The sequence below is a fragment of the Psittacula echo genome, assembly GCF_963264785.1.
Source record: "Psittacula echo genome assembly, chromosome: 4".
Taxonomy (NCBI): Eukaryota; Metazoa; Chordata; class Aves; order Psittaciformes; family Psittacidae; genus Psittacula; species Psittacula echo.
In genome coordinates, this window is record NC_137738.1 from 21,667,507 (window position 1) to 21,687,669 (window position 20,163).

Below are 20,163 nucleotides of genomic sequence, written 5' to 3' on the forward strand. Positions count from 1 at the left end.
TGCTATTATGATGGAAATCTAAGTCACTGCTAGTTAAAACACTTCAAGGATTTTATCTTAACATGTTTTAGCTTGAGCTCAGTTTGCATTTTGCATCATTCTTTACCTGCAGTACTTTTTACAGTTATTACACTTACCCCTTCCTCACATCATCAGAAGACGCCTTTACTAACACACACACACAAGACCAATTCATTGTTATGCAATATTATAAAAAAAATTAATATTTGATGACAATCACAATTTAGCTTCCAAAGTACAGTTTTGGTAAGAACTTGTGAGACAAAAATGAGGAACCAATCTTTGAAAGGTTATGTTGTCAGATATACTAAAATTATATGCTGCACATCCACATTATTTTTTAAGGTTTCTCTTTGGATGCTATAATAAAGAAGAATCATCTCAGTAAGAACAGAAGACTGTTTCCTGGTGGTTTCAAGAGAAGAAACGAAATTATCTGACAACTTCTTTTCAATATATTTTTTCTCCTTTTACATATCTAGTAACATTCTGTAAAAATCTGTTAAAACATATTAGTAGAAGACAGGTGTTACCTTCACATTACCAATGGCCATGTTAAAAATTTATCTCAGTTTGTGCTAAAACCATATTTGCTCCTCCTTTTCCTTTTTATACTATCTGATCCAGTTCCTCTGTCATATATCTCATGTAGTACTTTACTTCTAAGATATAGTAAGAACAGCAGAAACCAAAACAGAAAATAACTATTCTTTGTATGTGAGTAGCAGATACTTTAATAACTTCTGGTTTTCCTTTATTTCTTTATTCACAGCATTCAACTGAGAGCAGAGCACTTCAGACATTAATTATAATTCTGTGTTCTAGTGAAGCATGTGGAAGTATAAAAGCATTCATTTGTTTTATAAATTAATTCAAGTATCACTCAAAAATTTATTTGTGGTGTTCTGGCTAATGTTGAAGGATTTCTGCCGATTTTGAAGCACTAAAACTGTTCCTTAATGAATCTGATAATGAAGAACTGCTGTAAGGACTAAAACTGGCATCTATATTTACTGCTAATGCATAAGGATACTATTAAAAAGTCTTCCATAAGATAAATTTCAGTTGTCAGTTCTTTCCGAAGCAGAGTATTTTCAACAAGATGGCTTTGTCTTACAACAGCAGCTTAAATTTTCTTTCATGAAAAATGCTGAGTTGCAACTCAGCAATGGGTTCACAAACCCATTTCTTTTCAAAAGTCTACAATATGTACAGCAGGAAAAGCTGCCATCTGACATTTCAAAGTTGACTATACCTCTTTTTATTTATTTAATTATTTTTAAAGGCTACATTTATTCCATGGTCACCATATGGATATCAAAAATTCTTACTGGACACGGGGACTGAAGAAACAAAGTGACTTTTTCATCCTCTAGCATGAGCTGCAAAAAAAGCCTCCTAATAAATCCTGAAATGTTTCCAGAGGTTGGGAGGTTCCCACGCTGAGGAGAGGACTGGAACAATTCACAGAGAACCTGGGAATGCAAAATGACATCAGATTGAAAACATTCCTCTATTTAGGTCTCTAAAATATAGATCTACACAGCCATAATAAGCAGTGCATAAGATCTACCTTCCAGTCATTATTCAAACAGAACAGAAATGAGCACCACTGAAGAAAACATCAGCAGCAAGTTGTTTTTTTTATTAAAAAGTTCAAAACAGTGACTACAGCAACAAAGTAATTGTAAGTACACTGACTACTCATAAAGATAAAACCAAGAAGATTAAATACTTACAAAAATAGCTTTCAATTCCTGAAGCAAAAATTTTCCACTGCATAATGCAGTATTGCTACCATACAGAACTGTACTCATTTTTTTACTGAAGTTTACCTGTTTCCAGTGGATCATCATTCTTAGCTGAAAAAATTTATAATTTAAAAAAGGATTTTTCAACGCTAAGTCTGCAAGGTCAACAAATGTAAGGAAAATAGCTGGATTTGCACTAGAATTCCAAATGCAAAGCCTTATTCTGCAATAGCCTCTATTTCACTGGCCACAGATTGCGCAGGGTATATGGCTGCACAAGCAAATTTACCAGGAAATCTCTCTAAGTTGCTAACATAAAAGATGTGCATGAACCTTGATTTTCAAATTCCATTTCAGAAGGGTTTAGATCTATCCAATTCAATATAGTATTTTGGATTCTGGTCTAAAGTTTATTCTTCTAAACCAAGAGGAATACAAATCCATACATAGGACTGGATGGCCATGTCAAAATATTTTTATATGTTTCAAAGTCAGAGCAACAAACTATCAATTTTAATACAAAACTGTTTTTGTAAGCTGTCATTGACTAGAAGTTAAAGAAAGCTAAAAAAGTAAGTTTTGAAAGTTGGCTGTAGTTATTAATAGAGAAACTAAAACTTTTTTACCTCCTGACCCCTTACCTGTGCCATAAGTCTCTGGTTGTTAGGATGGCAAGAGATGCACTGTAAGAAGAAAGCAACTGTTGCATTTTCAATTGCTGTCCGCTGCTGAGTGGTCAACCCTGCTGTTACCGTGGAAGAAAGTAAGCTAGACCTTGTACTGGTCTGTTGTGCTGTCACATTGTGTCCTCCAGAAGTAGCACCAGAATGGCACAACAGAAATAAAAGTGCTGTCCACAATGGATTGACTTCAGAGCCACCCAACCAATCCTTCATCATGTGGCTGTTGCCAACTTCTGTCAAAAACCTGAGAACAGGAGCAACCAGGTCTGCCGTGATAGGCATTTTATTAAAGTGCTGTGGAACATGATGCCTCCTAAGCCTGTCCTGGGTGGTATCCATTGATTGTGCAGTGCAGTCAGAGCTAGAAGTATGGTTAAAGCAAAAACTAGCAAGACTTCTTACAAGCAGGGAAGGCAGACCTGAGTCCAATAATTGCTTGATAGCTTCAGGAGACTGAGAGGAGGCAGCAAGAGTAGCCAGGTGAGACTCTGTTAGTGCAAGAGGGGCTTGTGCATTTTTAGAGTCATCTGTTAAAGATGAACTAAGGTCCTGCTTTTTGCTGTCATCAGTCATGGACAGTCTGTGTTGACACTGCATTGGAGGAGGAGTGATACCCATCCATCCCATGAGTAAGGAAAAATAATTTGGGTGGATGTGGCACATTGAGCAAAGCAAACTATCAACAGCTTTCTTCAAAACCATGTTGCAGGGAAGAGACATGGACCAGTTAAACAGTGACCTGCAGAAGACAGAAAATCATGTCAATATATAGTTTCCCACTCTTATTCTGTTTTCATTGGTTCATAAAAGATCTTTCTACATTTATGATTAACTATTGTAGAAGCTGTAAAACACACTGTGCTGAGCTTGGAAGTCTCTTCTGGATCACAGTATCAGCAAAACATTCATTACCCAAAAGGCATTCCTTAACTGTGTTTAAAGTTCTTTCATCATACCCCATTTAAAATAGATATAAGCTAGCTTCTCTGGCATGCTGCGTATGAAAGGATTTCAGTCTTTTGACAGTTATCACATAATTTATGTAGTTTTGAGCCAACTGCAATCTCTTTGTGCTTTCAACTCTCCACACTGCAGCTACAAGGCTCACACACATGCATGCACACACACTCATTTAAGTAAAGGTCTCTTAATTCTGTAAGAACTGAAAGTATTTTAACATGTTTCCAAAATTTTTTAAAAATTTGCTTTATTGTTTTTTGTAAGAAAGTTGCAAAAACATGGAAGCACCAACAATCTTGTTGGTTGAATGACGTTAACCTCACTATCCTTACTCAACTTGCACTCAGGATGCAAGTTAACAGAGATACAGAGATGCTAAAATCCCACCTTACCTTTGGACTCAATGCCATTCAAATACTATCTGATTGAATGCTAATCCAAGGCATGTGAATGCAAAAGCTAATTTAGCTCCTATTACTCAGCTTAAAGTTCAGAAGTGGTTATTTGGAGAGCAGTGAAATGGTAATTTCTTCATACAGACATTTTCAGAGTAGGTGAAGTATTAAGATAAAAAAAAAAAAGGCAAGTTTTCAGACCCGCATTCACAGCACCTAACACCACAGGTAAGTTACATTAACTTAACCTTGACATACAGAGGTGAACGCACACTTTGTGCCACTTCAGTGTCAGGTTTTCAAATAAGTTTGGATGTATCATCATATATCACATTCCTATTTGAAGACAATGAATTTTTTTCCCTCTCCTCAATGGAAGCATTAGTCTATGTTTAGTCTGAGGGACTGTAAGAGTCCAGAAGAGAACATGGGCTCACCAAAAGTTAGCTTTATCATCAGTCTAGTGAATGGGTGATAAAAAAACCCCCCACGAAAACCTTTCCAAGATAAAACATTAAAGTCATCTCAGTGACTAAATGACCCATGACTTTGGGAAAATAGTCAAAATTTCCCAAAGTTCACATATAAAGGTAAACTTAAACTCTTCTCCAACTACATATTCAAACAATCCTTCCACCAAAATTTTTCTGGGTAAGTTCATGATCCATGAAAAATAAGATTCTTTTCCAACTAGATATTAAAAAACTAACTAAGGAATAAATTAGTATCCCCTAGCCAAAGCACCAGAAATGTTGAAATGGAAAATGTGAATGATGGAAAAATATATGCAAGAAAGAAGGGAATATCACATGAAAGAGAAACTAGGAGTTATAGCTAGAATCAATGAAAACATTTCAAAAGCTAAAACATCAAAGAGGATGAAAAATACACAAAAGAAATTATTTTTATTAGAAGAATTATTTACCCAGAGAAGTCTGACAACAATTCTGTATTTATTAAAAATGTATTTTATAATTTGCTCCAGATGCTGGCTGATATGAATTCTAGTTTTATTTGGCAGGAGGTAGAGGAACAGGGCTGTACTGCAACATGCACACTCAAGCTAGGTACAATAGTTTTATTAGCATTCCTTCATTTTGTCCTGTGATGAAAACAACATACTTTCCTCCAAAGTCAGGAATTCAACTGTGAAACCCACTTTTATATTACTATAAATGTAAATGGACTATCCATTTTAGAAAGTTTACTTTTATTAGAGTTCTTCCTTTGCAAAAGTTAAAACTTACTTGTATCCAGAAAATGTATTTTTGTTATAATGCGTTGCTGAAGGGACTAACTGACCTGCAATTTGAAAATCCTTAAATTGATTCCCAAAATGAACAAGCTTGCTCTGAATTACCTATTACTTATATTCCAGTATCACTGAAGGGTCTTTGTAAAAGGTCTAGCTTGTAGTCACAGATCTAAAGATCATCATGTTGCACATAGGTAAGAACTCCACATGCTTATACCAATAACCATAACTTGTACATTTCCCATTATTTGAATGTTTGACTGTGCCTAAACGAGATAGTGAGGTAGTATTAAAATATGAATGTTTCTTAAGGGTGACAAAAAGAATTACGTGCTGGCAAAGCTCCTTTCATTCACTGGAAATGTATTACTGGTACAAATGAAAGATGCTTCACTAGATATGAGAATTTACCAGTTACATTTTTTATAATACACATGAAACAAAGCTATGTGGCTTCTCTTCTGTTGCTTTGTTTAAACAGATGTTCAATGGTTAAGCAACATAAAGGAGAAATGTTTGCTCACATATTTTCAATCTGGAGTCACTAAAAGTATACATTTGGTGTTTAGGGTGAACTTTTCCTTAGAATACAGCAACATCCACAAAATTCATAGTTCAAGATTCACTCAAGAGTTTGTGCTTTGTTTCTTTCAAATCAGACTGGTCAGAAAAAAACAGTGGCAACTCCCCCCAAAAAAAAAAAATCCCCCCACTTCTCTAGCTTTTTGTTATTAGTTACAGATATTACACTCAATTTCAACAAGAACAGCCCTGAGTTATTAATTAATAACACCCACAAAAACCCCCAAACTTGTAACAGTTTACCTTTCACATATGTGCAAGTATATACATGGATTTGCTGGTTTGTTTTGGATTTTTTTATTTTAAACACAATTATGCCTGGAATATGTCAACTGCAGTTTTGTGTTTAGAACTACAAAACAATCCGTTCAAGTACTGTTAAGTATTCACTCTACCACTACTGTTTCACAATGAGTGCACTTCAAGTTGTATCATTTCATTCAATAAAATAATTTAGCTATAAAAAGCATGTGGTGCAAAACTTCGCTTTACTTACTCAAAGAGCTCTCTGTCCAGCAACGCTGGAAGATCGTATTCAACAAGTAATTCATAACTATGCCACAAAATTGCTGCCACACAATGCAAATGGGAAGGAGATGGCATCAAAAGACCATACTCTTTTGTTGAGCTATTCGGACAGATGTAGCTGACCCGGCCACTTTTTTTCATAGCTGCAACTCTCGCAGAATCACTGACCCATTTCAGCAATGCTTGAATTCTGGAAGACAATATGACGTAGACATTATAAAGGGTCAAAGAAACATTCAGAAACAAATTAGCTTCTTGTTTTTTTGCAATCCAATTTACACAGTTATCCTTCCCTTTGAAGCAAAGTTCAAGAATGAGCTCAAACTCTTTTCTCAAGACTTAGATCACTAACAGGGAAAAAGTTAATTAAAACCACTTATCTTGGACAGCCAAATATAAGTTCTCTTTCTACAGAGAAAGAAAACATAGCAGGTATCTGAGTTCTGAGTATTTGAGAGAAAAGTTGGTTGAGCCACAGAAGTTTTATCACATTAATAAGAGCAAAAAAAGAGGGACAGTATTCTCTGAAAAGTATGCAAAGAGCTATGAGGCAAGCTTCTTTGGATGTCTGCACACTCACACTATCTTGTAACAATCACATCTGAAAAAGTCTGTGCAGTCGTATCAAGCCAGTATTTAGCAGATTATTTTTGTATACACTTCCACATGACAATCCAAACAACATTACCTATCTTTTGTTCCAGGGTCTTGAGTTGTTCCAAGCTGATAAAGAATGTCTATTGTGGAGTCAGAAGAGAGACCATTTAATCTTCCAAACAGTAAAGGGCTATTCAGATCTTGCAGCATTCAAAAAAACAAACAAAACAACAAACAAACAAACAAAAAAAATGGGAGGGGAAACAACAGAAGTACTTACATATGCAGATTTTTAAAAGTACTAGTGAAATTATTATAGAATTACAATATTAACATTGAATTAAGTGGTGCTAATAACATAAGGATGCAATTCTCATATACACCACTATGTTGAAACTCTGCATTTCGTACGTTCAATGTAACATTCAGCCTTACTATGAAAGGAAAAACCGTTGCGATATTCAGCAGATACAGGACTTAAACGTTTAACTAGCAGGATTTTCTTACAAATATTCCAAAAAGATGTGACTAATTCCAATAGAGCTGTCAGACCTTGTGATTCACAAAAGCAAACATTTATTTCAAAATGGAAGTTAACTCCCATTTCCATCCCACTGGACTAAGGCTGAATATTTTCTCAGATTATTTCCTATTAATCTTCTCACTGTGTTCATCTCCTGCCCTGTATGAAGTTACTTCTTATCTAACTGCATTCCAGCAAAAGGCACCAGACTACACTGAAGCATTAACTCACGGCAAAATAAGTCATGGAAGCCATTTTGAAAAGTGTTTTCTGTTAGTATCAGCAACCTCAAAACAGGAAAAAAAACATGAATTCAGTTTTCTTTCATTTGAAAGCAAAGTGGTGTAGAATCATAAATACAAAAGCCCCGGTTCATTAACAGGAAGAGCTACTGCAAAATTCCACTGCGGGACACAGGTGTATGTCCACTTGTAAATATTTTCAGTACTTAGTGCTATTCAGAATATATACTGCCCTCCAGACAATTACTGCCCAAATAGTGCTGTGTTTGTTTTCCTTAACAGTACTCATGGATGCTCTTTATTCTGGAAGATTTGGACATAGTAAGACACACAATATATTGCATGTCCTCTCATGTCTTCAAAGCATTCACCTAAGTATCTATTCCATAAAAAAATCAAAACAACCCTGGTTGCACTGTTTTACTGTTGTAGAACTTCTCACATACAATGACTGTGATACTGAGAAACATGACAATGCACAACGGCAAGTTCTGGTAACCCAAATTCAGAAAGTAACATGCAAATATTTGTAAATTTATACAAGCCATGTTTTTAAGCAACAACTGAAAAGAAAAACAATGTACTCACCTGCAGGATCACTCCCTGAGGCTGAGCAGTTTCTTAGAAGAATGTCAATCAATTTCAGGCCTATTCTGGTGGACTGAAGCCCAATTTTGACAAGCACAGCCTCAATGTTTGGAGAATGCATACCACAGTAAGGTGACATTAGTAAAGCAGCGCATGTCTGCAACAGATTAGCTGTGGGTGCTGCAGCACTAGCCATCATTCCTTCTAAATCACTTATGTGAGTGAGGCAGTGGTGTAACAATCTTAACCATCCAATACTGAAAAGGAAAACATAAACATGAGCTAATGTAGAATTTTCTTACTATTTTATTTTTCATCTGTAACATAACTACCTACATTAGATTCTAGGACAAATATTGCAGAAAACTGCTGTGACATAACCACATATCATCCGAGAAAAACAAATTAAAATGACTGAGTTTAAGACCACAATGTAACATACATCAGTAATTGCTGTTGTAATCATTGGTTTAAGGTTGTAAGAAAGTAAGGATTTCAGGTAGGAACAATGAAGAGCCTGCAAGTTTTATTACTACAGTTTCTCAAGATTTCTTGATTCATATATTAAAAAGAAATGGCCAAAATGTAAGTGTGAAACATGAAAGGCCACACTGCCTCATTGGGGCACCACTCCATTTATTCCTATTTAAAGTCAAGATCCTGCAACAGTGATTGGCATTAAAGTTATACACCTGCACAGCTTCCTTAACATTACAAACTTTTAGGGTCATACACATCAACAATAAATTAAACCTTATTGAACCAGATTTAAAAATCACAGAAAAAAGGAGCAGAAATTAAAAATGTTAGCCACTGCATTTTCCCTGTCTCTCTTATTCTTTAACAATATCATTCAGCATTCCTTCTAATAATAAATTTTGTAAAGTAAACTTACTATAATGAAATCAATTTGGAAACACATTAACTACATGTTATTTATAAAAATACACTATAATGCTGTTTAAATTAGCATCAGGAACAAGATGAGAATCTAAGTTGCATGTGAAACAAATGACAAGTTCTAAATTAACAGGTTAACTTGTTTTCACAGCTAATCTTATCTCCCATCATTCAAAACAAGGTAAAGTTGCACACAGATCTTAAATGAAGTTTACAATTTATTTTAGGAATGATTTACTCCTAAATATTTATCATTTTAGGAAAGGGCAAGTTTTCTGTTATGTCTAAAAGATCAAAGTTTATTGAATATATCTATCACATTACTACCACTGCTTTATTGAGTTACTTATAAAACTAAGCCAAAAGCCACAATAAAGCGTATCAAGACACAAAGAACATACATTCATCTGCTTTCCTTAGATACTGATTATTTTTGTGTGACTTTAAGATAACCTTTTTTTTTTAACTCCTTGTCTATTTATTTTTATTTTAAAAATGAGTAATAAACTCAAGATGCCACCTAACCAAATAAAAGCTTTGGAAAAGAAATCTTGCTGATATGCCAGAATCCTAACAACATTCAGTTCCTATTTCTCAAATGTTTGCAAACAGCAATATTAGATACGACTTCCACAAAACATCCCATTGTCCTATTTCTATTTCTGCTTCAATACTTATGCAACTCCCTTGACTTCAATAGGGTTAAGAAATATGTTGCTACTTCAGTTTTTCTGACAACTGCCTACCCATTAAAAACACAGAATGCAACTCTAAATGCTTTCCTGTGCTTTGTATTCTTTCACCATTGCAGAGATGAAACATCCCCTTTTACATATGCAGATAAGCATGCTACCAAAAAAAGTTAGCACTGCTTCTATTTGCCTTCTGTTAAAAAAACCCAAAACACCACCAAACAACAAAAAGAGCAAGTTTTCTAAGATACTTGAAATAGATTCTGTAAATGTTAAAATTCAACTACAAAAACAGGTACTCATGAACACAGTTTGCTTCTGGAAGATCTGACTCAGAGCAGAAAACACCATGAAAAAAAAGCCCCAAACCATGAAGTGGTACGAACATGCCACTCTCCATTGATACTAGAAACTTACCTTGTTTTAGACACCTGATCCTCAGAGGGAAGGAATGGATTATTGACAGTTGCAGATGAGGTGTTTCCAAATGCTGTGAGGCCTAACAGTTTAATCTGAGAGAGGCCTAGTGTACTGGCATCCCGAGGACGATGGAGACGAAGGCAGACAGCTGAGGCAACTTCAGCTTTTACTAGCTGGATTTTTATATAGGTGAGACCACTCGTGATAACAGGAGTTGACAAAGGTAACATATTGACACCATCTGCGCTTATTTCAACAGATACTGATGAAGGGCAAGCTAAAGAGGAAGAGAAGGTTTAATACTATTTGAAAATGTGTACTGGTTTGAAAGTGTTAAACATGTATACAGACTAAGATGATTGAAAAGGTTTTGGACAAACACTGCTACAGAACTGCAGCTGGAGTATTTGACCTGTGGGATGGTATATGTTGAAATGCAAAAGCATTTTGATACATGCTGTATATAGTTTATTTTAAAGACTTAACATGAAGAAAAGTTGTGTCAATGTAAATGCCACATGTTTTCCTAAGAGGGCTACAACAATAAGAGCTGAATATCCTACACTTTATTCCAACTACCACATAAAACCATTTTGCCTGAAGACCCCTGACCAATATCTCACTAGGTAAAGTTTCAAGGAGTTTGACCAGGCATGTGTAGCATTAATGCTAAAGAAGCTACAAGAAACCAAGCAGAGGCAGGACCTTCTATTCTTAAAGAAAGCAGAATTAGGAAGGTTTTCCATTTATTTTACAGGTTTTCTTCAAACAACCCACCAGCTTTAGTTCCTCTGATTATACTTCTTGTATCATTTCTAAACCTACCCTTCCAACTGTCAAACCAGTGTCAATGTCAGTAGATGTACTTACTTGCCAGAGAGGCCAAGTGAGGCTGGATGTGGATCTCCTTGAGCAGCACAGCTGCAGGAAGGTGAATAGTGAGGTCACACCAAGCTTCCTCAGGTAAAAATATGTATGACCATGCAGCAGACCGAGCTCGTCTGTGGGGAGGAGTAGCCTGTAACAGCACTTCGGCAGGCTGGGCAGTGGGACTGCTTGAGGTGATTGAACCTTCAAAAACAGCACCATTCACCTTGATTATTAATAAAATCCAGATAAATTTACAACCTGAACTGCAGAAAACACTTTTTTTGTTTTTTAACTCTATCTCACCTGTTTTGGTTTATTGATAATATCCCATGTGTAAAACTGACAACTGCTGAGATTCATTTCTTCTACGCTGTTTTAAACAGGTAGTTTACATACGTACATATAGCAAAAACCAAAACTAATCACAGCAGCAACTGCTTATTTTTCTAATCTTAGCATGAGTTAAGAATGAAGTAGGAAGATCCAAGCTATGCCTTCTTTCGCAAGTATTACGGCACAACAAGACCAGATTGGTGCTGTTCAAGCTACAGGTTCTTGGGGGTTTATGTGAAAGTATCTCTAGCCTGGCACCATGACTGAATGCCTAGCAGCAGCTGTAGGTGAATTCCTGGCCACTTTTTAATAGACTTTCATCCTACGTAAACTGAATTCTCTCTCAGAGAGCACTTCATGATGAGAAACAGAATGTATTACATGAGGACAACCACTCCTGACTGAAAGTAAAGTATTAAGATAGATGCAGTCATAGCAGGTCATCAAGAACTGCTGGGAGATAAGGCGTGCAAGAACCCATCACCATATAAATGTAAGATATTTGCTACTAAAAGTAATCAAGAACCAACATTTGCAGGATTCTTAAATTCATCTTTTAGGTATTTCTGTAAAGCCAAATGGACTGAATGGATTTCTCACTTGCCCAAAAATTTTACCAGAAAATTTAAAAATAATCCTTTCTCTCCTCTTGACAGTGAGAAACACTTTATGAATACGTTCATGGGCTACGCTAGACTACTGGGCATTAAGACGCTAGCAGTGAAAAGGAGCCTTTGTAAGATATTAGAGTACATCTTAAAACACATGCATTTTAGTTAACTGACAAGCACTGTATTGTTATCAAAACATCTCTGTAATTCTAACAAATGCTCATGCAGGCAACATTAGAGCAATCAGGTGCATGTGTGAGAGCAGCAGCAGCAGCAATATCAGCCCTACACTCCAGCTTCTTCTGCTCTGATGCAGGTTAGGCTCATCCTGTTTCATCCAAGTCTGCTATGCTATGCTTCATAACATCATAATGTGACATGCCTTAAGTGAAGTCAGTGAGTGTTAATGTTATCTATAGCAGATGGTGGGGTGGAACTGATTACCCTGACCTATGGAAGGAGGAAGGGGACCACCTTGCTGCATGACTACATCAGATACAAATCACTTTCTTTCCTTCTTTGCCCTATCCACAAGAGGTCTTACTGTAAGTGGAGGAGGTGCACTCATATCCTTCCCCAACATCTTCCTGAAATACCAGCAAGCTCCCTGTTTAGAAGATTTAACAGCATCGCAACATTTGACACTACCACAATAATTCTAAGAACTTGATAAAGATTCATATGACCACTGGACATTAATGTAAGAGAAAGAAATATTACTTACCCAAAGGGGCAAAATTGTGAATTCCTTCTGCATTATCAGGCTCAGAAGCTAGCACTCTAGCTTTCAAACTGCTATCTGTTGCTTTGGTGGGTCCAGAATCAAGAAATTTCATAATAGTCGAAACCATACTTCTTGCTGTGTTAACTATAGCTCTTGTGCTCGTTACCATGTTGTTACAAATAAGCTGAACACCACCTGTGTACAACAGGGGCAGAGGGAGAGGAAACAATACTGTTCAGAAGCCTGAAATGGACTCTAAGCAAGCAAAGTACTAGTCAGTAAATTTGCTCCTCCAGACACGTATCTTTATTCCTGCCAAAAAAACCCCAAAATCTACAATAACCCTTTTACTTGACACAGCTGAAGGAAAGCCATTCTTACCCATATCATGGAAAGCCTTCAGTGCCTCACTTGTATCCAACACCCGCAAAATGAACCAGAGCAGGGGCTCAGATAACTGACAAGTGGCAAGAGAACCCTAGAAGAAAAACAGTTAAGCAATACACGGTTTCATACAAAATTAATATGACAGAAATACACATGACTGCTCTTAGCCTCCCTTTTTAGTAGGCAAAAAGCCCAGAGAGGAAATGCCAGCCCAGCTGACCTCTCTGCTACAAAATAGCAATACCATGTTTCACATGGTTCACTCCTTAAGTAGGAGCAGCCTTTGAGGTAAAAAGAAAAGCAAACTACCAGGACAAGCAGCTGAGGGAAATAATATTGAACACTTAAAACACCCACATTTATTGTGTTCATAAGAGTATTTCCCACCTGCACATAAGAAAATATTCAATCCATCCTCAAGCTTTTAGCCAGGAACTCTTACAGGAATGCTGAAATGTCCTTACAGAACTCACACACCCTCTACCATCGGCAATGGAGAGAGGCTTCCTAACTTCAGTACCAAACTGAAGTGACGTTGGAAAAACATTAACACTTCTTTTACATAGCATTAGTTCAGGTTTGTGAGCTTATTATAAATGACACCATCAACTAATCTGTAATTCCTCTGAAGCACAGTAGACCTAAAGGAACTTACCTGTCTTCCCATGTACCCACAGGCCATGTAGGTAAGAATCGGCTGAAGCATCACTTGCACTGTTGTTGCTTTTTTACTAAGCGTTGTCAGGATAGTGAACAACCCATCTCCAACTGATATTGCATCTAAGCCACCATGAAAATTTTCATGTTTAGTGAGATGTAAGCCACTTGCACCTTAGTGAGAACAGAAACACTTCAAAGGTCAGAAACTGAGATCTAAAAAACCATTACAGCACATAAGAGAACTCAAGGACATTTAAATTTCTTTTCAGTTAAATGTCCACATGGATTTTACAAACTACAAACTGAATGAGGTTTTCAGGATCAAAGAAATTGCTATCAGTGCTCTCAGATACGTGCTACCTTCTTTACAGTATAAGTAGGAAGACTCAACCCTGGAAGGGGGTCAGGAATTTAAATCCAATTTTAGGTAATATGTAAATACCTTTTAGGTATTTAGTGAAAGAAGCAGAGTAAGAGCTACATGGATTGGAATAACTCCTAGCCAGAAGGAACTGAAAAGAATTTTTTCATATAATAGAAGCGCATTTGTACAGCCAACCCCCTCCCCCCAAACATTTAACATGAATATTTCTATCAGAAATACCTCTCAAAATTCTCCTTCTCAGTGTTACAGCTCAGGATTTGTTCATGAGGATTTAACGGAATAGCAATATTCACCAATATTGATTACAGAGTGCTGAAACTGACGATGGAAAGCAAAAGAATAGTCTTCCCAGGGAAGAGACTACCTCCATAAATACAACTCTCTTATCAAGCATACAACATCTATCTGGAAAAGCTTTTAAAGTGGTTTTAGATTTGAGTGGGAGGAATCTATGGAATAATGCTGTTCCATTTAGAGAAACTGGAGTTATACTAAAAAATTATAGTAAAAGATGTGTTCAAGTCATCTTTGGAACATGCCTTAGAGAAACAGTTTGGCAACAGCATTGACAGCTATAGTACTTTAAACACCTTAAAGCTGTCGAGAAAGAAAATATTGATAAGCACTGGATGCATGGAGATAGACAAAAAAAGTCTTAAGAGTCAGCCTCTGCACAGCCTAGGAAAGTTAAATGGAATCAATGATGAAGCTTAAGACAAGTAATGTGGGTTTGCTGTGAAGACTTTGAAGCGAGGAGTTGGTAGACGAGGAGGGGAATACTTTTACTTGCATGGTTTTCATTGTCTGTCAATGACAAAGCATAACAACCTAATGAAATAAATAGACAAAATGGTCATAAAGAAAATCCAACAAATGTTTTAACTTCATGTGACAAATTAATTACTCAAGGCCTTCCTGGTTCCTGACCAGGTGGCTTACCAGGTGTCGTAAATTAACATGATTAGCACTAATTTTGACACCAAGGCCACATCAGTACACGTGCAGACATTGTCTTCTTTACCTTTCCTGGCTAGCTAGCATGCTGCACTAGGTATTACATATTTACTACTGAATGTTGATAACTGATTTTGTATCATATGTAACCTTGGCTGCAGTCTTGTTCATAGAAATTGTCCGGAGAGAGTTTAATGCAGTTTTTCATGAAGGAACTAAAACTACAAATAACCATGTTACATCTTCTCAAAATACACATACAAATTAGTTTCAATAACCTGTATCAAAAGACTGCAGGAGAAACAATCCACTGAAGGGACCAGCTGGCCCTGAATCCAGAATGCAATGAAAATACTTTGAAATAAGACTGCCTTTACAAAATTTTTAAAAATGCAGAACAACTGCTGGACAGAAATCAGTGGTTAGAACGACATCAAAGTTTAGGAGAAGAATATCTGAATTTCACTCCAAAGCAGCTCATTCTCAGACCAAACCACCATTCCCAGACGAAACTACTTTTTGTCTTCATAGTGTATTCGCAATATGACACCAATTACACAGAGTAAAGGAGGAGATGTTTCAGCATTAATTTCAGGAAGGTTCCAACAGCGCAGTCCAGACTTGTCAGCTCCTGCCTGCTGTTTAATTTGACTACTGGAGATTTTTCCTCAATTGTTCTTATGCCAAAATGAACCACTGGTCTAACATTCACATGCTCTCATCCAAAAAATATACTGCTTTCTGCTAACAGCACTGGTTAACAGTTTCATGTCTACTTAAAAGAGATGAGCGCAGAAAAGGCCAGAGGTACTTTGAGACAAGAGAATCACTATAAAGAGAACCACATTTTACAAGTCTTTATGCCTGAAATGGAGTGCAAACTCTTTGCCTATCCTCCTGCAAAATGTTTTTCCAGTTTTGCACACAGAGAAACATTTCCGGCCAGTGGTTTCATTTGTGCAAATAAATCCTATGCTAACATCACTGCTCACAAGCAAGTCACATCAAGATAGTCTCTCTGAGAAAATGCACCTTAGGTACGTGTCTGACAAACACAGTTAATGAGATTTCTAGTACAACAGAGGAATAAAAAAGTTTATGTATTCTGTGCAAGGGCCATAACTGTAATTTGACTGTTTTCAGAAACAATTGAAAAAAAGTAATGCAATACTTAAAGAACTGAGGTAATGTGTCTATAGGATAAACTGAAGACTAATTTGTGCACAGAGGCATGTGATGGGCATAGACTGAAATACAAGAATTACATTTAAAATTAAGAAAAAGGGTTTTCTACTTTAAGAATAACTGAACACTGTTAACAGACTGCCCAGGGTGGTTGTGGAGTTTCTACCCTTGAGGAATAAGAAACCCAACTAGAGAAGAGCAACTTGCCCTCTGAGGCAGGCTCTGAGCTGATCCTGCTTTGAGCAGGGAGATGGGACTTGATAATCTCTAGAGGCTCCTTTGAACATTGACCATTCTTAGATTCAGCAAATTTAAATGCCAAATGCATTCCTGTTTGGTTTTAATTACTGTCTCCCACCTCATGTTAGGTTTTTTCACATAACATTCTTTTTTCTTTCACTTATCAGTCTTTCCCTGTCATTTCTGTGATGCATTCTCCCATGTCTACATTCAATTTATGAGTTTGTAGTTTTAAGTATTTCATCACCCCAAAAGATCTTCTGTTTTATTTACAAATAAATAAATTACAAATACCTACCAATAATCATTGCCATAGCACTGCTGTTACACTGGCCAAGTGCAGACAAAATCTGGCTCATAATCTGCTGGTTGGCTAACACCAAGTCTGCCACATATGCAGTTGATCCTTGAGTATTAGGGTTGCTTCCATTGCCATCTTTTCCTCCTGAAACCTTTTCTTCATCAGACACACTGTCTGTAGTACTGCTTGCTACTGGAACACGGGCACTATATTCTCGGTTACTGGAAAGCGGAAGTTGAACTAAAATGTTGACTAGTTTTAACAAATCGAACATCAGTTGATCCCTTGTCATCTCTCCACAAACAGCTTTGGCATCACCTGGACGGATAATATTGGCAAAAAGCCCTCCAAAACAAGCTCGAGCACCCACAGAGCTGTCTGAGCCGCTGCGAGACATCACTTTGTCCGAGCATGTAATGTAATGATGCACAAGGAAGGTTATAGACTCAATCACTGCAGAAATAGTGCTAACTGATACAACTTCAAAATTCTGTTCCAGGGTAAATTCCAAGAGTTTCACTTGTGCATCCAAGGGTCCCTGGCCTGTCTGGAAAGCACCCCTGAAAGGAAAAAAAAAACCCATAAATAAAAATTCATCATTCAGTATTAACAAGTTTAAGCAGTTTGTTTCTTTTGGTTTTGGGTTTGGTCTGGATTTTTGGTGGTTTGTATTTTTTTTTTCCTCTTGATTTTTAAAGACTCAGAAAGCACACCAGAATTTCAACAGATAAAACTCCAGCCATTTTCAGAAATGCATGTTGAAGTACAATCTGATCTTTCACAAGTCAAGCATTCTTAAGTCTTTAATCAATGTATTGGTCATTACTGTAGAACCTGCTCATGCTATCACTTTCTTGATATCCACTGAGGATTACAGATTCATTTGAAAAAGTTGAGGATCCTTTTTTTTTTTTTTTTTTTTTTTTAATAATTCAATTAATTTTGCAGGTACAGGCTTGGAACAGAGTCCTGCTCAGTTGTGGGAGAAAAGTGTCATGTGTTCGCAAGGAAATTCCATAAGAAGAAGCAATCTAATACTTTAAAATCATTAGGATTATTAGTTTTCTAACAGGAAATCATGTTTTTTTTTTAATCTCATAGGAGAAGGTACTCAAACTATCACAGGCTGGTGCTTGCAGATAGATTGTTTGAAGGAACCCTCTTTTAGGGATAAGTTTATTTTCTCAATTGCTTTTGCACATACACTGGTGGACTACAAATCGAACCTTTTGAATCAGTACTTTTAAGATAAAACTGGTGCTAATTCTTGAAGTGTTAGTTACTGATTTTTGATATATTTCCCCTTTTGACATTGACCAATCTTAGTATGACTAAAAATTAAATACAGAAGAAAACATTTTACATAAATAGCCCTGAAGAAAATATTTGGCATTTAATTAGTTCTAATAGCAAAATGCTGCTTTTCTTCACAATCAATCTTATGCTTTGATCAGACATGCTATACTCCAGTCATTACCTGAGGTTTCAAAAATAACCATCTAAACCCTTTTTTGGTGCTTTGCTTCCATTTTCTGACATTTCAGTTCACCTTTGATTTGTCTCAAAAAAAAAAAAAAAAAATCTAATTCATTTCAAAAACTATTCTTTCCATGCTCTCATTTAGCTTATTTCAAATAAATTATGGCATGAAGATAACCATTCCAAGATTCATTGTGAATTAGTGATTTTGTTGTATTATGCATTTTTTGTATGAGTGAGTATCAGTGTAACCTGGTAAGCACCACTTAACCAATTTAAGTTACTAAAATAAAATCTCTTAGAGAAGGCTGAAACAGTTTTCTGCATGATTAAAGAATAGATAACACCAAAGTGCCACCTACTGGGAAGCCAGAAATTAAGGAAGCTCATCCCTAATTATATAAATCTTTTGTCTGGGGATGACCAGAACACCAGTACTGGAAATAAATGACAATTCCTCATGCACTTCAGACCAAACAATTGCCAGATTTCTAGTGTACTACTGTCTACACAGTAGTTCTGTGCTCATTGACCTAGCCTTGAGAAAGCAGAGCTTTCTCTTATAAAAGGCAAGCCATAAGCTCTTATCTCCTCTGGTCAATGGCATGTGTTATCTATACTAGTGGGAAGACTGGTCATCAGTAGGCCCCGGAAGAGTGGGGCAGAGGGGGTTTTCCACTGTTTGTTGAGAAGAGAAACAGAAGACAAAACAATAAACATGCATTTTGCATGAATAGAATTACACAATCTTGTATTACATCCCACCACATTATAAAAGCTATCATAGAATCATAGAATAGTTAGGGTTGGAAAAGACCTTAAGATCATCTAGTTCCAACCCCCCTGCCATGGCCAGGGACACCCCACACTAAACCATGTCACCCAAGGCCTCATCCAACCTGGCCTTGAACACTGCCAAGGATGGAGCATTCACAATCTCCCTGGGCAACCCATTCCAGTGCCTCACCACCCTCTCAGTAAAGAATTTCTTCCTTAGATCCAATCTAAACTTCCCTGTTTAAGTTTGAACCCATTACCCCTTGTCCTGTCACTACAGTCCCTGATGAATAGCCCCTCCCCAGCATCCTTGTAGGCCCCCTTCAGATACTGGAAGGCTGCTCTGAGGTCTCCACGCAGCCTTCTCTTCTCCAGGCTGAACAGCCCCAACTTTCTCAGCCTGTCTCCATACAGAAGGTGCTCCAGTCCCCTGATCATCCTCGTGGCCCTCCTCTGGACTTGTTCCAACAGTTCCATGTCCTTTTTATGATGAGGACACAATCTACGTGTAATTCCTAGAATCTTTCATTAATTCAGGTGTCTCAGAATACTCTTTTTAAAATAGTTAAACTAATCAACAGTGCCCCTATTTTAGGGATTACTTTAACAAGGCCTGTTTTGTAGGTCTCTATAAAATCATAAAATCAGTCCAAACAACTGTTCAGTGCTTTTATTCATTGTCCCTCACAAAAGATGGCTGTGTATGGATTCCAGTCACACTCTTCCACATGCCAGAAGCACCCCAGATCCTGCTGGTAGTGCTGCAGCAATAGCTAAGTTCTCCATCTATACATAACTTGACAGGATGATAAGGAAGGTCATATACATCTTAGTTGTGATTAATACACAGATTTAAAGATAAACAGGGCATGAAAAGAAAAAAAAATAGTTAAGATTTACCTTTCTGTTGAAAGTATATGTATTAATTTCAATAAAAATTCACTGAACATCTGAGGACAAGTTGAAGAAAGGTGCACTTGTAATCGAGTAAGAAATTCTTGCATAGCTTGTGTTGCTGTTGGCCCAACCTAGAGGGAAAGGCATTTTACTAATTTTTATAAGAACCTGAAATGTCTTCAGGAACAGTGAGTAGTATCTAACAAGAACATTTTCTAAGCAC

General features: G+C 36.8%; 1 protein-coding gene across 1 annotated transcript in view; it reads right to left on the reverse strand.

The window, feature by feature from the left end:
- BIRC6 (baculoviral IAP repeat containing 6) overlaps window positions 1-20,163 on the reverse strand; it is a 178,119-nt gene that overhangs the window by 77,414 nt on the left and 80,542 nt on the right. The window contains 12 exon segments of the mRNA XM_080614540.1: window positions 1,353-1,496; window positions 2,414-3,194; window positions 6,144-6,365; window positions 6,864-6,972; window positions 8,126-8,382; window positions 10,135-10,414; window positions 11,008-11,208; window positions 12,676-12,870; window positions 13,057-13,153; window positions 13,718-13,893; window positions 16,785-17,347; window positions 19,944-20,071. Coding sequence (XP_080470666.1) covers window positions 1,353-1,496; window positions 2,414-3,194; window positions 6,144-6,365; window positions 6,864-6,972; window positions 8,126-8,382; window positions 10,135-10,414; window positions 11,008-11,208; window positions 12,676-12,870; window positions 13,057-13,153; window positions 13,718-13,893; window positions 16,785-17,347; window positions 19,944-20,071 — 3,153 coding nt within the window.